At 45.3% G+C, this 16,546-nt stretch overlaps 1 protein-coding gene across 1 annotated transcript; it reads right to left on the bottom strand.

The window, feature by feature from the left end:
- Positions 1-737: 737 nt before the first annotated feature.
- On the bottom strand, positions 738-16,092 carry dipk2b (divergent protein kinase domain 2B). The gene is made up of 5 exons (XM_033033053.1): positions 15,722-16,092; positions 11,520-11,784; positions 10,160-10,333; positions 7,147-7,435; positions 738-1,236 (listed from the first exon to the last, which is right to left on the bottom strand). Exons 1-5 carry the CDS (start codon positions 15,916-15,918, stop codon positions 899-901), a joined length of 1,263 nt encoding a protein of 420 aa, XP_032888944.1. The 5' UTR covers positions 15,919-16,092; the 3' UTR covers positions 738-898.
- Positions 16,093-16,546: the final 454 nt, after the last annotated feature.

The raw sequence follows: 16,546 nt of genomic DNA, 5'->3' as shown, positions 1-16,546 counted from the left end.
ACGGCGCGGTGCGTTAGGGCCACTTCCCATGTCCGTGCCTACGCAATATTCCACCACTCACCCGTTCCCTCAACGCAACCCGTTCCCCCAATGCAATATTCCACCACTCACCCATAGCCCCCAACTGTGCAGGTGCGGCTCATTTCCTCCACACCTACAGGCCGGAGCTGCAGGAGCGCTGCCCGTTCCGGAACCTGCGGTGACCCTCGCCTGTGGGTAGACAGCGGGGCTCGGCGCTGCAGCTCCCGCCCTCCCATCTCCCTCTACCACTCCATCTCCCTCCTCCCCATTTCCCTCATCCTCCGCTCCCATTCCCTGCCCCAGCACCTACCCATATTGTGGAGCAGCGCCAGGGCCTGGAACTCGGCCTGGTTCTCGTACTCTGCCCGGCCCTAGCTGTAGGCGCTGTACCGGGGGCGGGATGAGGGTGGCGGGTGGCTGAGCCAGAGCTGCCCGCAGAGCAGGAAGCGGAGGCTGTGCTGCAGGATGGCGGTGGCCGGGTGGCCCTCGAGGCATTGGTACACCTTGGCCCAGGTCCCGGGCTTGGGCACGACTCCAGCGACACATGCGCGGTTTTTACAATATTTAAACCTTGATAACGTTTACCATATATAACATTGATCGGAACAAAACTTCTTGTACTCGCAGCACAGGAGAACGGTGAGTAAGCTGGCGAAAAACCGTAGCGCTATCGCGTACTGTTTTTGCGCAAATAGAAAAGCCACACAAACCGGAAGTGCACCAGATCAGAGTTTTAGATTTATGTATAGAAGATAGATTCTACAAAAGCACAGCACATTATGTAATTTGTTGTATATGAATAAATGTGCACAAATGCAAGGTAGGTGGATACACTGTGCAATACAAACTAATTGAACCCTAGAGAAGGTGTAGGGTATCAATAGTCTTTATTATATTTGCATTCTGGATATCTGTATTCGAAACGGGGATCACAAGAGCGCAACGATTTTAACAATTCTATAAGTGATCCAGCTGCCTCAAGAACAACCTTCGTGGAGAGCATCTCATCACCGCAGAGACCCAGATATCTGTCTATTTGGTTCTGCACGGTTGGGGAAGAGGCAAATTTTCCTACCACAAGGTGAGGCAGGAGATCCCTGCACACCTTTGTGAAGCTCAGTGCCTCACTGATATTCCCACAAGATGCCACATCAGTTTTGCAGTCTGACGTCAAACAAGAGAAGATATCCTTTTTTCCATGGACAAATTCCTTATCTGCAGAAAAATGAAACTGCATGTAAACAAATCATATTTTATGCACACTTGTTCATCTACAAAAATGGATGGACATTGGGTGTGGCACAGTGGCCCAGCAGTAAATCTTAAGAGATTGGCCATTCAGGATGGAAAAGAGAAAAAAATGACACTTCAGAAGGCCTATCAACGGAATCTCTTAACAAGAGGCTCGGTGGCTGAGTATATTCAAGACAGATCTTGAGACATTTTTGAGTTTAGCGAATCACTAGACATTGGGTTGGTGCAGGAAGGTGACATTGAGTAGAATAAGAGGTGGCACTGTGGCGCAGTGGTAGAGTTGCTGCCTTACAGCAAGAGAGACCAGAGTTTGATCCTGACCATGGCTGCTGTCTGTACGGAGTTTGTATGTTCTCCCTGCGACCGCGTGGGTTTTCTCCAGGTGTTCTGGTTTTCTCCCACATTCCAAAGATGTACAGATTTGTAGGTTAATTTGCCTTGGTCAAATTGTAATTTATTCCTAGTGTGCAGGACAGTGCTAGTGTGCAGGGCAGTGCTAGTGTGCAGGACAGTGCTAGTGTGCAGGACAGTGCTAGTGTGCAGGGCAGTGCTAGTGTGCAGGACAGTGCTAGTGTGCAGAGTGATCGCTGGTCGACGCGGACTCAGTGGTCTAAAGACAATGAACAACTTGGTTCAAACTTGACAAGTATATATTTAAGTATATATTTAATGCATGAATGAGAGAGGGGTTTAAACATATCACCAACCATTTCAACAACTGGGTATTTCATGTTGCGTAACCAGTGCTTTAAAGTGGGCCAAATTTTAGGGGTGGATTGACACAGGACTTTTTCTGTTGTCAAATAACTTTGGTAAAGTTCTGAGGAAAACTGCCATTAAACTGAAATGAGTGTAGAGAATATTTAAGAGGATGTCATCAGAACTCAGGGTCCTGCTATAGGAAGAGGTTTGACAGGCACGGGCTTTAGTCCGTGAAGCACGTGAGGTTGAGGAGTAATCTCATAGTAGTGTAGAAATTCAAGAGTGTAATGGATAGGCTGAATGCAGTCTTTTTCATTCATGGTCCTGAGCTACTATCTACGTCAATGGAGATGCTTGGACTATCTTTAATTGGACTTTATCTTGCACTAAACAATATTCCCCTTACCATGTATCTATACACTGTGGATGGCTCGATTGTAATCATGTATAGTGTAGATTGGTTATTTCCTACTAACCAATTGTAGTGCTTGTTAGTAGTTGCTCCGACTAATATGCGATTCATATTACCAAGAGCTTGCTTACGTGTCAGTCTGAGCAGCTGCTAGTTACTGTAATGTCCTGCAGACCGATGCTGTAAGTGGACTTTAATAAACATGTGTTGTATCTTGATGTGTGTCCGACTTGATCATTACATGGTGTCAGAGGTGGGATACGAACCGACGCCTCCAGTCGGAGACAGTCATGGTCAGCTACCTGGGGAAATTTATTCCCAAACTCAGCGACATATCTGCCCCCCCTGCGGGAACTGACACACAAAGACGCTGCATGAACCTGGCATCCGCAGCACTAAAGATTTTGATACCCTCAAGTTGCAGCTGGCTAGTGCACCTACTCTCGCCTACTTTGCTTTGGAGTTACCAGTAACGCTTACTTGCGATGCGTCCCAGTACGGACTTGGCGCTGCTTGCCTGCAGACCACTACCGATGGCGACTGCAAGCCTGTTTCATATGCCTCTCGCACATTAACTGATACTGAACAACATTACTCCCAGATTGGAAAAGAATTGCTCGCAGTGGCTTTCGCCTGCACAAAATTCAAGGACTTTATTTTTGGGAAGTCTGTGACTATAGAAACAGATCACCAGCCGCTGGTCACTATCTTGAATAAACCCATTCACGCTGCTCCGGCCCGCCTGCAGCAGATGATGATGGAGCTGCAACGGTTTGATTTCAACATTGTCTATAAAAAAGGCAAGGACATGCACATAGCTGACACACTATCAAGGGCCCCATGCAAAACCAGCGAACAACAACTCTGAACAGTTCTCAGTAATGAAGGTATCTTATGTTCCTACTGATTGAATAAGCAGCCTGGCAGAGCACTCGGCTGCTGACGAGACTACAATTGCTGTCCACAGTCATCCGGCGTGACTGGCCGGATAAACAACACAACCCCCCACTCGTAATCCGCCCATACTTCCTGGTTCGCAACGAACTGGTACAGGACGGGATTACAGTTAAGGGCCACACGGCCGTTGTCCCAGCTGTCCTCCGGGACAAGTACTTCGACGCTGTCCACAGGGACCACCCCGGCGTGGAGGCAACTTTACAATGGGCACAGAGCATGTTTTACTGGCCTGGTATGACCAAGTACATACGTGACAAAACTGAAGTCTGCACCATCTGCAAAAGCCTGACGCCACATCAGCAGAAGCAGCCCTTACTAACGCACCCGGTTCCTTCTCTACTGTGGTCCACGGTAGCCACCGAGATATTCGAATGGCATGGGAAGCACTATCTGGTTCTTGTCGACTCTTATTCGGGCTGGTTGGACATCGATCTACTCCAAACCATCACATCTGAAGCAGTTATCCAGAAGTTGCAACGCCATTTCTCCATGCATGGTTCGCCTGCACGCCTTCTATCTGACAACGGCAGTCAGTTCACCAGCCAGCTTTTCAAAAACTTTGCACAACGATGGGACTTTCGACATATCACCAGCAGCCCTGAGTTTCCGCAGTCCAACGGACACGCTGAACGCGCCGCCCGAAGTTCAAAGCAACTAATGGAGCGTTCATACCTTGTTAAATCGGACGTCTACCTAGACCTGCTCAATTTAAGGAACATTGCAAGGGATCCCATACTGGGTTCCCCAGCTCAACGACTGATGTCTTGCCAAACCTGTGCTCCCCTGCCTGTTTCCCAGCAGCTCTTGCAGCCACAAGTTCGTTCTCCGTCTGTGGTCCAGCAATAACTACAATTCAAGCGCGATACACAAAAACGTTTTTTCGACAAATCCAGTAAACCACTTGAACCTCTCACCAGTGGACAGGTTATTCGCCCCCAGACCAACAAGGGCTGTCTGGGTCACATCCACAGCCCTGCCAAAGAACCGCACTCCTACCTGGTTAACGTGGACAGAGCCATTTACAGACGCAACCGTCAACATCTACCAGTGAAGGAACCGCATCCTGCGACCCCACATCCAGAGGTTTTGCATTTTGTATACCCACCCACTGCCGGACCGGCTGCTCCACTATCAGAGACTGTATCCCCCGCGGCCTCCTCGCGACGTTCGGCCCCTAACTTGCCTATTTCACCACCTCCCCTCCCCACGGGTCCCAGGTCACATCCCCGGTAAAAGGAGGAGATGCGGACTCGTACCGCACACGTGCCGGGCGGGTTAGCAGGCCACCCATTAGATACTGTGATTTTGTGTAATTATCTATACTTCCCCATATGCGTTATTAACGTTCCAGCTCCTATATTGTTTAGCCACCATGTCCCCACGTATCTATGCTTTATTTTGTTTCTACAAGGAAAGATATAGATTGGTTATTTCCTACTAACCAATTGTAGTGCTTGTTAGCAGTTGCTCTGCCTAATATGCGATTTATATTACCAAGAGCTTGCTTACGTAATTCAGTCTGAGCAGCTGCTAATTACTGTAATGTCCTGCAGGCCGATGCTGTAAGTGGACTTTAATAAACATGTGTTGTATCTTGATGTGTGTCCGACTCGATTCATTACATATAGTCTTTCCTCTGACTGGTTAGCAAATGAGGTTGTTTAGGCAGTTAAAAGACATTTGGACAGGTACTAGGTTATGGGTCAAACTCGGGATTAGTATCTTGGTCGACATGGGCAAGATGGGCCAAAGGGCCTCTGTCCATGTTGTATGACTGACTCTAAACTGTTTGAAAGGTTTCCACATCTTCATTGAAGACAGTGACCCTGCACCAGATCTGATGTTAAATTGTCATATTGAGTATAAAACAGCTTTATAATGGCTAGAAAATTGACTAATAGAAAGAATATAAAACTAACTATTTTCTCACAGGTTGAGAAAGAAACTTGACAATCCCACTATTCCCAAAAGGATTTACCTTCATTGATTGTTGTCGGAGCACCTAGCAGCTAGCTTAATTTGCAGGCACCACCTTACGACAAATAACAGTATGATACCAACCAGCCAATGTGCTTTCATGATGCTGATTGAGGAAAAACTCTCGATAACTCCCCTGCCCTTTTTCAGAATAGTGGGATTGGGATAAATTTTAGTTATTTTGGTGGGGATTTGGATGTCCTTGGCAATTGTTGTCTTTTTAACTTCTTGGGGTGTTTATGTACAATTTATATATTTGTACGTTCTGAAACATTGATAATTCTTTTAATGTCTTGGGAGCGAAGTCTATTTTTAAAAGAATTAAGACTATATAGTTTTAATGTATAAATTATAATTAATTATATGATTTGTTGAACAGTTACAAGCACTGGGTTGTGGGAAGGAGAGTGGACCAGATTTGGTTACCCAAGCCGTGCTGCTGACAATGCAGAAGGCTTTTTGACGCCTAAGAGCTGACCGTGGACATTGCTGCTTCCTGTGGATCCCACAACTATCAGCTGGGAGGATGGCGAGGGGTAAGTTTGCATTCTATTCTACTGAGCAATATCCATGACAATGAGATTGGTATATAGTGTTCAGCACTAAGATTACAATGTGAGTAGTCTAAATCAGCATGTTTATTTTGAGAGAAATTCTGTTTGTATTCCCTTTGTTTGAGTTTGAGTTTAGTTTATTGTCACGTGTGCTGAGGTGCAGTGAAAAGCTTTTGTTCCGTGCTAACCCATCAGTGATGATACATGATTACAAGCGAGCCACCCACAGTGTGCAATGCATGTTGAAGGGAATAACATCAATAATGTTTAGTGCAAGATAATGTCCTGTAAAGTCTGATCAAAGATAGTCAGAGGGTCTCCATTAAGGTAGATAGTAGCTCAAGACTGCTCTCTAGTTGTTGGTAGGATGGTTCAGTTGCCTGACTGGGAAGAACCTGTCCCTGAATCTGGATGTGTGTGTTTTCACACTTCTATACCTCTTGCCCGATGGGAGAGGAGAGAAGAGGGAGAAGCCTGGGTGCAACTCGTCCTTGATTTTGCTGGTGGTTTGCTGAGGCAGCATGAGGTGAAAATGGAGTTAATGGAAGGGAGATTGTTTTATTTTGAGAATGTAACTCACAGGATGTCTAAGGAAAAATCAGTGCGGCTTGTACATTTGAATTTAGGGGAGAGAGCATGAAAGTGGATGCATCAGGATCATTTGGGATCTTATTGAGCTTTATACTTCTATTTCCTTGACCTTGCCCCACAAGTACATTAAATGGGAATTTGCTGCCACTTTCCCAGAACTGGGGCTTCACTCTTCACTACAACCTTCTGACACCGAATCAGGAGTGTTGCTTGACTTCAGTTGAGCAAATGCTTCACCTCATCTGTTGTCACCTCGTGATCTAATTACTTCACTAGTGTTTTTCATTCACATGGCTGAGTCCCCTCATGAACATTTTTAGACCATGCTTAAATTAAATCACTTTTTCAATGTGGCTTCACGGTGGCATAGCTGGTAGAGCTGCTGACTCACAGTGCTAGAGACCCAGGTTCTATACGGGTGATGTTTGTGTGGAGTTTCCACGTTCTCCCTGGCAACCGTGTGGGTTTCCTCCGGGTGTTCCGGTTTCCTCCCACATCCCAGAGACACGCGGGTTTGTTGGCTAATTGGCCTCTGTCAAACAGGATAACATAGAACTAGTGTGAACAGGTAACCCATATTCTCCAAAGATGCTGCCTGACCCACTGAGTTACTGCAGCACTTTGTGTCTCTCTTTATACACTAGCATCTGCAGTTCCTTGTTTCTCTTGAATGCTTACCTTCCAGCTTGTCAATGATGCCAATTGTGCTGGTGTCTATAATGTAAAGTCTCTCATCCTCAAAGGTGCCGAACATATTGTCATTGACACTGGTGTAGTACATAAAATAATTCAGGTCATTGTTTCCGAGCAAGTGTGTAATCTGTAGAAGCTGGTAGGCAACATCGGCAGTATCTTCAGGTGATGCATTGTAGAACTCTTTGATGGGTTTTGTCCAGGGAGTCACCATTAGTCGACCACAAGAGCCGAAGTATCGCACAAATGGCCATCCTTCTATCCCTGGGAAAAGCTGAAAAAAATCTATATGTCAGTTTTGCAGAAAGTGTTTGATTTTTAGATGAATTGTTATCATTGAGAGTGCAGCCTGGCCTCCCGTCTACCGCATTGGAGACCATTCAACTAACACAAATCGGACCTCAATGTTAGATCTTGCTCTAAATGCTGTACGCTTAGGGCAGCACAGTGGCGCAGCGGCAGAGTTGCTGCCTTACAGTGTCAGAGACCCGGGTTCGATCCTGACTACAGATGCTGTCTGTGCTGAGTTTGTACATTCTCCATGGGACCTGTGTGGATTTTCTCTGGGGGCTCTGGTTTCTTTCCACACTCCAAAGACTTCATGTTTGTAGGTTAATTGGCTTGGTATAATTGTAAAATTTTTCCTAGTGTGTTTATAGGATAGTGTTAGTGTGCGTAGATTGCTGGTTGGCACAGACTTGGTGGGCCGAAGGGCCTGACTCCACACCGTATCTCTAAACTAAAATGTTATCCTTTATCTGTGCACTGTAGACAACTTGATTGTATTCATGTATAGGCTTTTTTTGACTGAATAGCATGCAAGCCAAAAGCTTTTCACTTTACCTCAGGTATAAGCGACAATAATAAACAAATCTAATCTGTGTATACCAAACTGCCTAGTAACTCATTGATATCTCTGATGCATTGGCAGCTTGTGAGTTGAAACTATTTGACAATGGGAGCTGCATTAGTTTCTAAAGGGTTAAACAATCAGGCAATGGTGTAAGTTCCTTCATTGGCCCAGACGATTTTTCGGGACAATTTTTATTTTGTCTTATTGGAGGTTGGGAGGGATTTTTCCCATATGGTGGTTCTGCATTTTTGTTTTTTTCTTTTCCCTTTACTCTCACAGTGTCTTTCTTGAGTATAGGACCGTGGATGGTTGAGAAAGAAGGATTTGGCCCATGTGGTTGTTGTAGAAAATTGTCCAATCACTCAGTAAAATCTCATCATGAGTGCGGGCAAACTTTGAAGATCGTCTAGGTATACATTGCCTGTCATTTTTGTAAATGTATACACAGAACCTCAAAGAATCGTTATTCTGCAATTGTAAAGCAATTTGTGTTATGACAAGTTTAAAATGCAATTTGGCTTCTCGTGTGCTGTTGCAATGAAATGGATGGGATTGGTGGTGAATGGGTAGAAGGAAAAAAAGAGACATTGTTTAGTTCGATACCACTTCCTGCACTAATCCTTAATTCTCTTCATATCTAAGAAGTCACCTATTCTGAAGAAGGGTCCCGACCCAAAACGTCACCAATCTATTTTATCCAGAGATGCTGCCTGACCTGCTGAGTTACACCAGCATTTTGTGTCTCTCTTTGGTGTAAACCAGCATCTGCAGTTTCTTTTTTTTAATATCACAATTCACCTATCAACATCTGTTTTGAATATATTCAGCCACTGAGAAGTTGGGAAGGGAATTTCATGGTTCAAGGCCCCCTGTGGATAGACTCGGCTTGTACTCGCTAAAATTGGATAGACTCGGCTTGTACTCGCTAGAATTTAGAAGATTGAGGGGGGATCTTATAGAAACTTACAAAATTCTTAAGGGGTTGGACAGGCTAGATGCAGGAAGATTGTTCCCAATGTTGGGGAAGTCCAGAACAAGGCGTCACAGTTGAAGGATAAGGGGGAAATCTTTTAGGACCGAGATGAGAAAAACATTTTTCACACAGAGAGTGGTGAATCTCTGGAATTCTCTGCCACAGAAGGTAGTTGAGGCCAGTCCATTGGCTATATTTAAGAGGGAGTTAGATGTGGCCCTTGTGGCTAAAGGGATCAGGGGGTATGGAGAGAAGGCAGTTACAGGATACTGAGTTGGATGATCAGCCATGATCATATTGAATGGCGGTGCAGGCTCGAAGGGCCGAATGGCCTACTCCTGCACCTATTTTCTATGTTTCTATGTTCCACCAGATTACGCCTTCACTGTAAATCTGCCCTATGTACTCCAATGAGAATTCTTGGTTTCACCTCTCATTCTTTAGAACCATATGGAGAATAGGTTTACTTTAGAGATGCAGCACTGAAACAGGCCCTTTGGCCCACCGAGCCTACCAGCAAACATCCGGCACACCAGCACAATCCTACACACTAGGGTACAATTTCCTATTTTACCAAAACCAATTAACTTACAAACCTGCACGTGTTTGGAGTGTGGCAGGAAACCGGAGCACCTGGAGAAAACCCACGCAGTCACAGGGAAAACATAAAACTCCACACAGGCAGCACCCGTAGTCAGGATTAATCTCAGCTCTGGTGCTGTAAGGCAGCAACTCAACCGCTGCGCCACCGTGCAACCCTGAGAGGTTAATCTCTCCTAATGCCACCCCAGAATAAACATGTGATAACCATCTGCTGACTACCTCAATCATAAGTATACCCTACCTTAAGGAGATGGATCAGAAGGATACAAATGTTCAGATGGATATAATTTTAGCAGAACGTTTCTTGTGATTAAACTCCTCGTGCAAACAAATGTAAGGCGTAAGTATCATTTACCTTCCTCATTGTTTTCTCTACCTGCATGTCAACCTTCAGTGATTCCTGAACAAGAATGCCCAGGTCTCTCCTGAACATTCATTTCTTTTTAACGCCCATCATTTAAAAAGTTACTTGTCTCTCGATTTGCTCCAAAGGTTTGACCATGTTATTTTTGTATCCACAGTGGAGAATAGGAACTATGAAAGTGAGTATTAGTTGTGCAGGACTCCACCTGTAGAACAAGAGGGTGGGTGTTGACAGACAACGTATAGAGCAGGCGCAGTTTGTCTCGATCGGTGAAATGCCGCATCAGGACACTGCCCGAGTCCCTCACTTCAGCATAACGTCGAACAATCCGGTCCAACAGGCGCTGGGATGGACACCTCAGCAAGGGGCTTGGGAGGGTCTGCAGCACAAATAAATGTTGATTAAAATCTGTGCATGAATACATAAGGGAATGCATGAAGTGCACACAGAAAGGCAACAGTATTGATCAAAAATAAAAGCATTCAGCTGCTCAGTGTCTCACTTACACATCAGGTGGCACGGTGGCGCAGCAGTAGAGTTGCTGCCTTACAGCGCCAGAGACCCGTGTTTGATCCTGACTACGGGTGATGTCTGTACGGAGTTTGTACGTTCACCCTGTGACCGCGTGCGGTTTCTCCGGGAGCTCCAGTTTCCTCCCACATTCCAAAGACGTACAGCTTTGTAGGTGAATTGGCTTTTGTAACAATTGTAAATTGTCACTAGTGTGCAGGATAGTGTTAGTTTATGGGGTGATCGCTGGTTGGCACGGACTCGGCTGGGCCGAAGAGTCTGTTTCTGCGCTGTGTCGCTAAACTAAACTTGTGTCTGTTAATATTTTAGAATTTAGAGCAATTCTATCTTCCTATTGACATCACTGTCTCTGCATTTGCTGAAAGGTCTGAGCAATTTAACTGTATAAGAGATGGTGAGCAAGGCGTTCTGCCTGATATAGTCAAGGGAGGTTCTACTCAATGTTCATAATATGGTATATAATATTGATAATAAACTTTGACGATCATCCAATGCTAATCGGGTTTTGAGGGTTAAAATCGGGACATCATGATGCAGCTGTACAAATTGTTGGAGAGACCACACTTGAAGTACCATGTGCAGTTCTGGTTGCTCAGCTACAGGAAGGATGTCAATACTTTGGAAATGGGGCAGGAGAGCTTCACCAGGATGTTACCTTGGCTGACGAGTTTAACTTGGAGGAATAGATCGGAGAGGCTGGGACATTGGAGCATGGGAGGTTGAGGGGTGACCTTATCCAAACCTGACAACGGGTTCAATCCTGACAACAGGTGCATTCTGTGTGGAGTTTGTATGTTCTCCCCATGGGTTTTCCCCGGGTGCTCCGGTTTCTTCCCACACCAAAGACGTACAGGTTTGTAGGTTAATTGGCTTTGGTAAAAGATTGTAAATTGTCCCAAGTATGTAGGGTAGTGCTAATGTACGCGGATCGCTGGTCGGCGTAGACTCAGTGGGCTGAAGGGCCTGTTTCCACACTATCTATAAACGAAACTAAAAATTCAATATCTTCTATGCCTTGTAATTGAAAAATATACCTGAACCAGTTCAGCAGTCAGCCGATCAGCTGTGAGCCATTTCTGGAAGCGCTCTGTGGCTCGAAGGACATTTTCAATGCTGCAGCCAATTTTCTTTGCTGCTGAGAGACAGATTTTCCTATCAGAAAGTTCATTCTGGTAATTGCTTTGTAGTCGAGAAATGACGACCGCCTTCCAGGTCTCGGCATCCACGCTGTAGTTAGCAAAGTACGTCTTCCTGTGGCTGGGAGGGAGTTTTAAATCTGCAGACAGCCAATTCTCAAATCTGCAAACAATGTGGAGACGTGAGATGCAGGGAAATAATTCTTGTGCATTCTGGAGAATAGCAATTCTTTATCCTTTCACTCTGTGTGCTTACCAAAGATGGTATTATGCAATTTAGCAATTACTTTCCCTTAAGGGCATGTCCCACTTACGCGACTTTGGCTTGCAAATACGCGACCTCGTGGCTGCTTGAGGCGTACGGGCACCGTATGGCCGCGCGGAGCCGGTCCCACTTAGAAGCGTGGAGTTGTGCGGGGCTGGTCCCAACATCGCGCGGGGCTCCGAAATTCCTGCAGTGACCAAAATCTTCACGCGCCAATGGCCTGACGGCCCGTGTACGCACGCAGTATGCAGTGTCTTGACGTCGTACGCAGCGTCTTGACGACGTTCGCAGCTTCTTGACGGCGTACGCCTAGCGCGTGGCGTTGCGTGATGACGTCACCGCCCGGCATGGAGTTGCGTGATGATGTCACCGCCCGACGCCGTGCGACGCCCAAATTCAGTCGGCCCGCCTCCTGCCCAGCTGATTTGTAAGTATGACGTAAATTACGTCACGCGCGAACTTAGTGCGAACTTAGTGCGAACTTAGTGCGAACTTAGTGCGAACTTCGCGTGAACTCCGCTTCCGGTTGGTTGCGCCAAACGCACGCAATCGCATTCAAGTGGGACAGGCCCTTGAGACTTTAGAGATACAGCGCGCATGTTCACTCCACATGTGTGATGTTTGGTTTCCGGTTACCTCACTTTTTAATTCTCCATCCTACTCCCACTGTATTAGACATCTTCTATTGGTTTATTTACTGCATGGAAACAGGCCCTTCGGCCCACCGAGTCCACGCCGACCAGTGATCACCCCATACACTAACACTGCCCAACACTCTAGGGACAATTTACTGTATTACCAAAGCCAATTAACCTACAAACCTGTAGGTCTTTGGAGTGTGGGGGGGAACTGGAGCACGTGGAGAAAATCCATACAGGCACCAGGTGAATATCCAAACTCTGTACAAACAGCGCCCGTCGTCAGGACCGAAGCCAAGTCTCTGGCACAGTGAGGCAGCAACTCCACCGCTGTACAAATGTACCACCCGAAATGCTTCCTGCTCCGAGCTCACTAACTTTAAAAATTGTTAATCTTGGTTGATTGGTCGGGGGAAGATGCACGATTGATTTTTGTTATAAATCCACTAGCTTCCACAGCCATCTTAACTACAGCTATGTCCCCCACTTAGCCCTGCTTCCTGCAAGGACTCACAGATTTTTGTTGTACCCTATCACATTCCTGGTTTGGAGAGCAATAGAAAGTATGACCATAGCAACCAGATTGTCAGCATGCTTCATATCAGTCTTTGTTGTATCGACTCTGATGATGAGACTTTCCATGCCTATAAAGCTATCTTATTTTTCTCTTTCTCGTTGCTTTCCCTCCATCATAGTTTACAGCGTTCTTGGGCACTGTCTCCTCCACTTTCTGAACTCTGTTCTCATGCCCTCACTTCCCAGCCTGAACAAGGATAGCGTTGCCCTTCCCACCCCAGCAGCCTTCACTTTAGAGGCATCCACCTCTGATTGCCACCACCATCAACGGGATTCTGCAGCAGACACGCCTTCCCCTTGTCTTCACTCCTCATTCATCATTCCCAAGGGATCATTCCCTCCATGACTCCCTGATTGTTTGCCCATCTCGTCCATCAATAGTGGGGCCGGTGGGGGGGGGGGGGGGGCACCGAGAATTAAGGGGGAACCCGGTAGGAGGGACATTGAGAATGAAGGGGGACCTGGAGGCATTGAGGACGTAGGGGGACCTGGGGGAGGCATTGAGGATGAAGAGGGACCCGGCAGGGGGGTTACCTGCTGCCACGTGCGGCGGCAGGCCACAAATGGGACTGTTTTGTGAACTTTTGCAACTTTGTCGGCCTCAGAAACATGGCAGCTCTGCCGAGGTGAGGTCGACTGTGTGATTACTGATTGTACGCAAAAACAAAGTATTTCACTGTATCTTGGTACATGTGACAATGAGGTATCATTGAATCATTGACCTTTTGTCTTTCTCTGTATGTTGTACCCCTCTGGACTTGAACGGTTTCAGGCACCAGCTTTTGTTTCTTCATGGATTGATGCTGTATATTTCCATTTGAATGTTTTTGTTCTTCCTTCTCGAGCTACAGATATGTATTGTTACCTTGACAGCTTTGGCTTCCACCCTAACATGAACATTTCCTCTCCATCCAAATCTATGTCTCAACAATCGAATACATGCTTGTTTTCTCACTTTTCCAGTACTGATGAGAGGGTCCTTGGCCTGACAAATGGACGCTCTTCATCACACGAGCACCCTGCTGAGTTATTTCAGCATTTTCATACTTCAGTCCAAGATATAAATGGGTTTGTTTCCTTCAACAGGAAAGAGTTGGGTATGGTAGGTCTGATACCCATATTGGAAAGTGTAGGACTGATGTTGCCAGATTGTATTTTCATCTGTATACTTCATATTACCTCCATGTCATTGAAGCTTCTCAAAGTTTTAGCCAGGAGAAAGATCGGTGGTAGTTGTATAAATTGTACTGATTTCATTTCCATTATTACATGGTTTCTTTCGTGTCTGCTTCCTCATTTTTTTTAACAGTTTTTTAGGGTGGCACAGTGGTGCAGAGGTAGAGTTGATTCCTCACAGCGCCAGCGAGCTGGGTTTGATCCTGACTAAGGGTGCTGTCTGTATGTGGTTTACACATTCTCCCTGTGACTCTGTGGGTTTTCTCTGTGTGTTCCGGTTTCCTCCCACATTCCAAAGACATGCAGGTTTCTAGGTTAATTGACTTCTGTAAATTACCCCTAGTGTGCAGGATATACCTAGTGTATGATCGTTGGCCAGCACAAACCTGGTGGGCCGAAGGGCCTGCTTCCGCGCTGCATCTCCAAACTAAACTAAATATGTGCTGCACCAGGATCGTTCCGTTTGAGAAGCAAGGAGGCAACGTTCTGAAGTAAAGATACGTGGTCTAATACAATGGCAGGAAATGAGCTTGGTGTTGATTCGCAGTCATTTGACACCATCGCTGATCTTTTCCAATGGAATTTGATTCACTATCACTCCATCATTGGTCAATTTCACCCCCAAGTTTTTAATTCTGACTAATTGTTATTAGATTTCTCACATTCAGTTTCTTTGTTTTTTTCCCGCAAATAATGTGGAAAGAACCAATACAATTCTGACAAATAACATGTTGTTCAAGAAGGAACTGCAGATGCTGGAAAATCGAAGGTACACAAAAATGCTAGAGAAACTCAGCGGGTGCAGCAGCATCTATGGAGCGAAGGAAATAGGTAAAGTTTCGGCCCGAAACGTCACCTATTTCCTTCGCTCCATAGATGCTGCTGCACCCGCTGAGTTTCTCCAGTATTTTTGTGTACCTTCTGACAAATAACATGTCAGGTTTGTTTATTTCAGATCTGGCCAGAAACTAAAAAGGTAAAGTAACAATATTGGTCGATAGTGGATTATGGCATCAAATAAAAGGTATTAGATTATTCTTTTCTGCCAATATTTCCCCATAACATTGTTTCCAATATGTAAAGAAGAATCAAACAATAAACTATTAAGCAAATGGGGTCTGATAACGAGACACTTTCTTCTGCCAGTCACAATTTCCAAAATTTCCAGTGTTCGGATGGAAACGGTGAATTTAAAGACACCTAAATCGACTGAAAGGAAATTTCACAATCTCTGTGCAAAGGAAACTATTCAAATTGTAGGGACCAGTTTCAATTGGCTCCTGTACCCCTACAAACCACTCTTCCCAAAACTAAACTGATGTTGCTAGAATCACTGTGAACAAAATTAGAACCATCTAATTAGGATTATTTCATATAAATTGGTGTTCTGAATATATTTGGCTTTTCATATCTGATGGTGTTTAAGGTAAAATCATAAAACTCACCTGATTTCTTCTTTGAATAATTTTTTGCATAGTGATGTTCCAATACAAGCATTGCACTTATCCAAACCCAGAAAGTTCCTGCCAAAGTTGTAAACTGGTTGCAGCTTTGTTCCGTTGGTGATGCCTTTAGCTCTTGTGTTCAAACTAACTTCCCAGGGTGCCAGAAAGATGAAGGACCAGAAGGTACATGTCCACATATCTGCCAAGTTCTCCACGTAGGTCTATGAACTTTAAATTGCAACTGCTCGATACACATTCGTCAACAATGCAGTAACAGATCTCCGGCACATTAAATGTGAAATGTGACTGGAATTTGTTTTTTGTCGTTACGAAAGCTGAAGCCCAAGAACCACCATTTCTGTGTAGATTGTTCTGAGAGGAAATATGAAGCATGCTGATAATCTGGTTGCTATGGTCATACTTCCTAGTGCTCTCCAAACCAGGAATGTGATAGGGTGCAACATTTGTCTGCTTCCTATCTGTGTAGCACAACAACTTCAGAATGCTCATGTGCTGTAGGATAGATAATGGTCGGATATCCTGGCATTTTTTTTCACCCGCAAGTTATTTGGAAGCTTTACCAGCAGTTTTGTCCTTTTACAAAATGTAAGCTTTCTTGCTGCGACCGAAGTAGTATCATTTTTGAACTAATGACACAAAATGCTGGAATAACTCGGTGGGTCATGTTTAGGTGTTGGAACTGCAGATGTTGGTTGAAACCGAAGATGGACATAAAATGCTGGAGTAACTCAGTGAGTCAGACAGCATCGCTGGAGAAAAGGACTAGGTGACGTTTTGGGTTGGAACCCTTCGGACTGAAAGTAG

Source organism: Amblyraja radiata, chromosome 14, assembly GCF_010909765.2.
Source record: "Amblyraja radiata isolate CabotCenter1 chromosome 14, sAmbRad1.1.pri, whole genome shotgun sequence".
Classification (NCBI taxonomy): domain Eukaryota; kingdom Metazoa; phylum Chordata; class Chondrichthyes; order Rajiformes; family Rajidae; genus Amblyraja; species Amblyraja radiata.
This window is presented reverse-complemented; position numbering and strand designations above follow the sequence as displayed.

Bases quoted from the DNA above. Each gene is read 5' to 3' on its own strand.
- dipk2b (XM_033033053.1), bottom strand. From the start codon at position 15,918: ATGTGGACATGTACCTTCTGGTCCTTCATCTTTCTGGCACCCTGGGAA. The intron at 10,334-11,519 runs GTATATTTTTCA...TTTGTGCTGCAG, and splicing joins TGACTGCTGAACTGGTTCAG to ACCCTCCCAAGCCCCTTGCT. The intron at 7,436-10,159 runs GTGGAGTCCTGC...GATTTTTTTCAG, and splicing joins CCCACCCTCTTGTTCTACAG to CTTTTCCCAGGGATAGAAGG.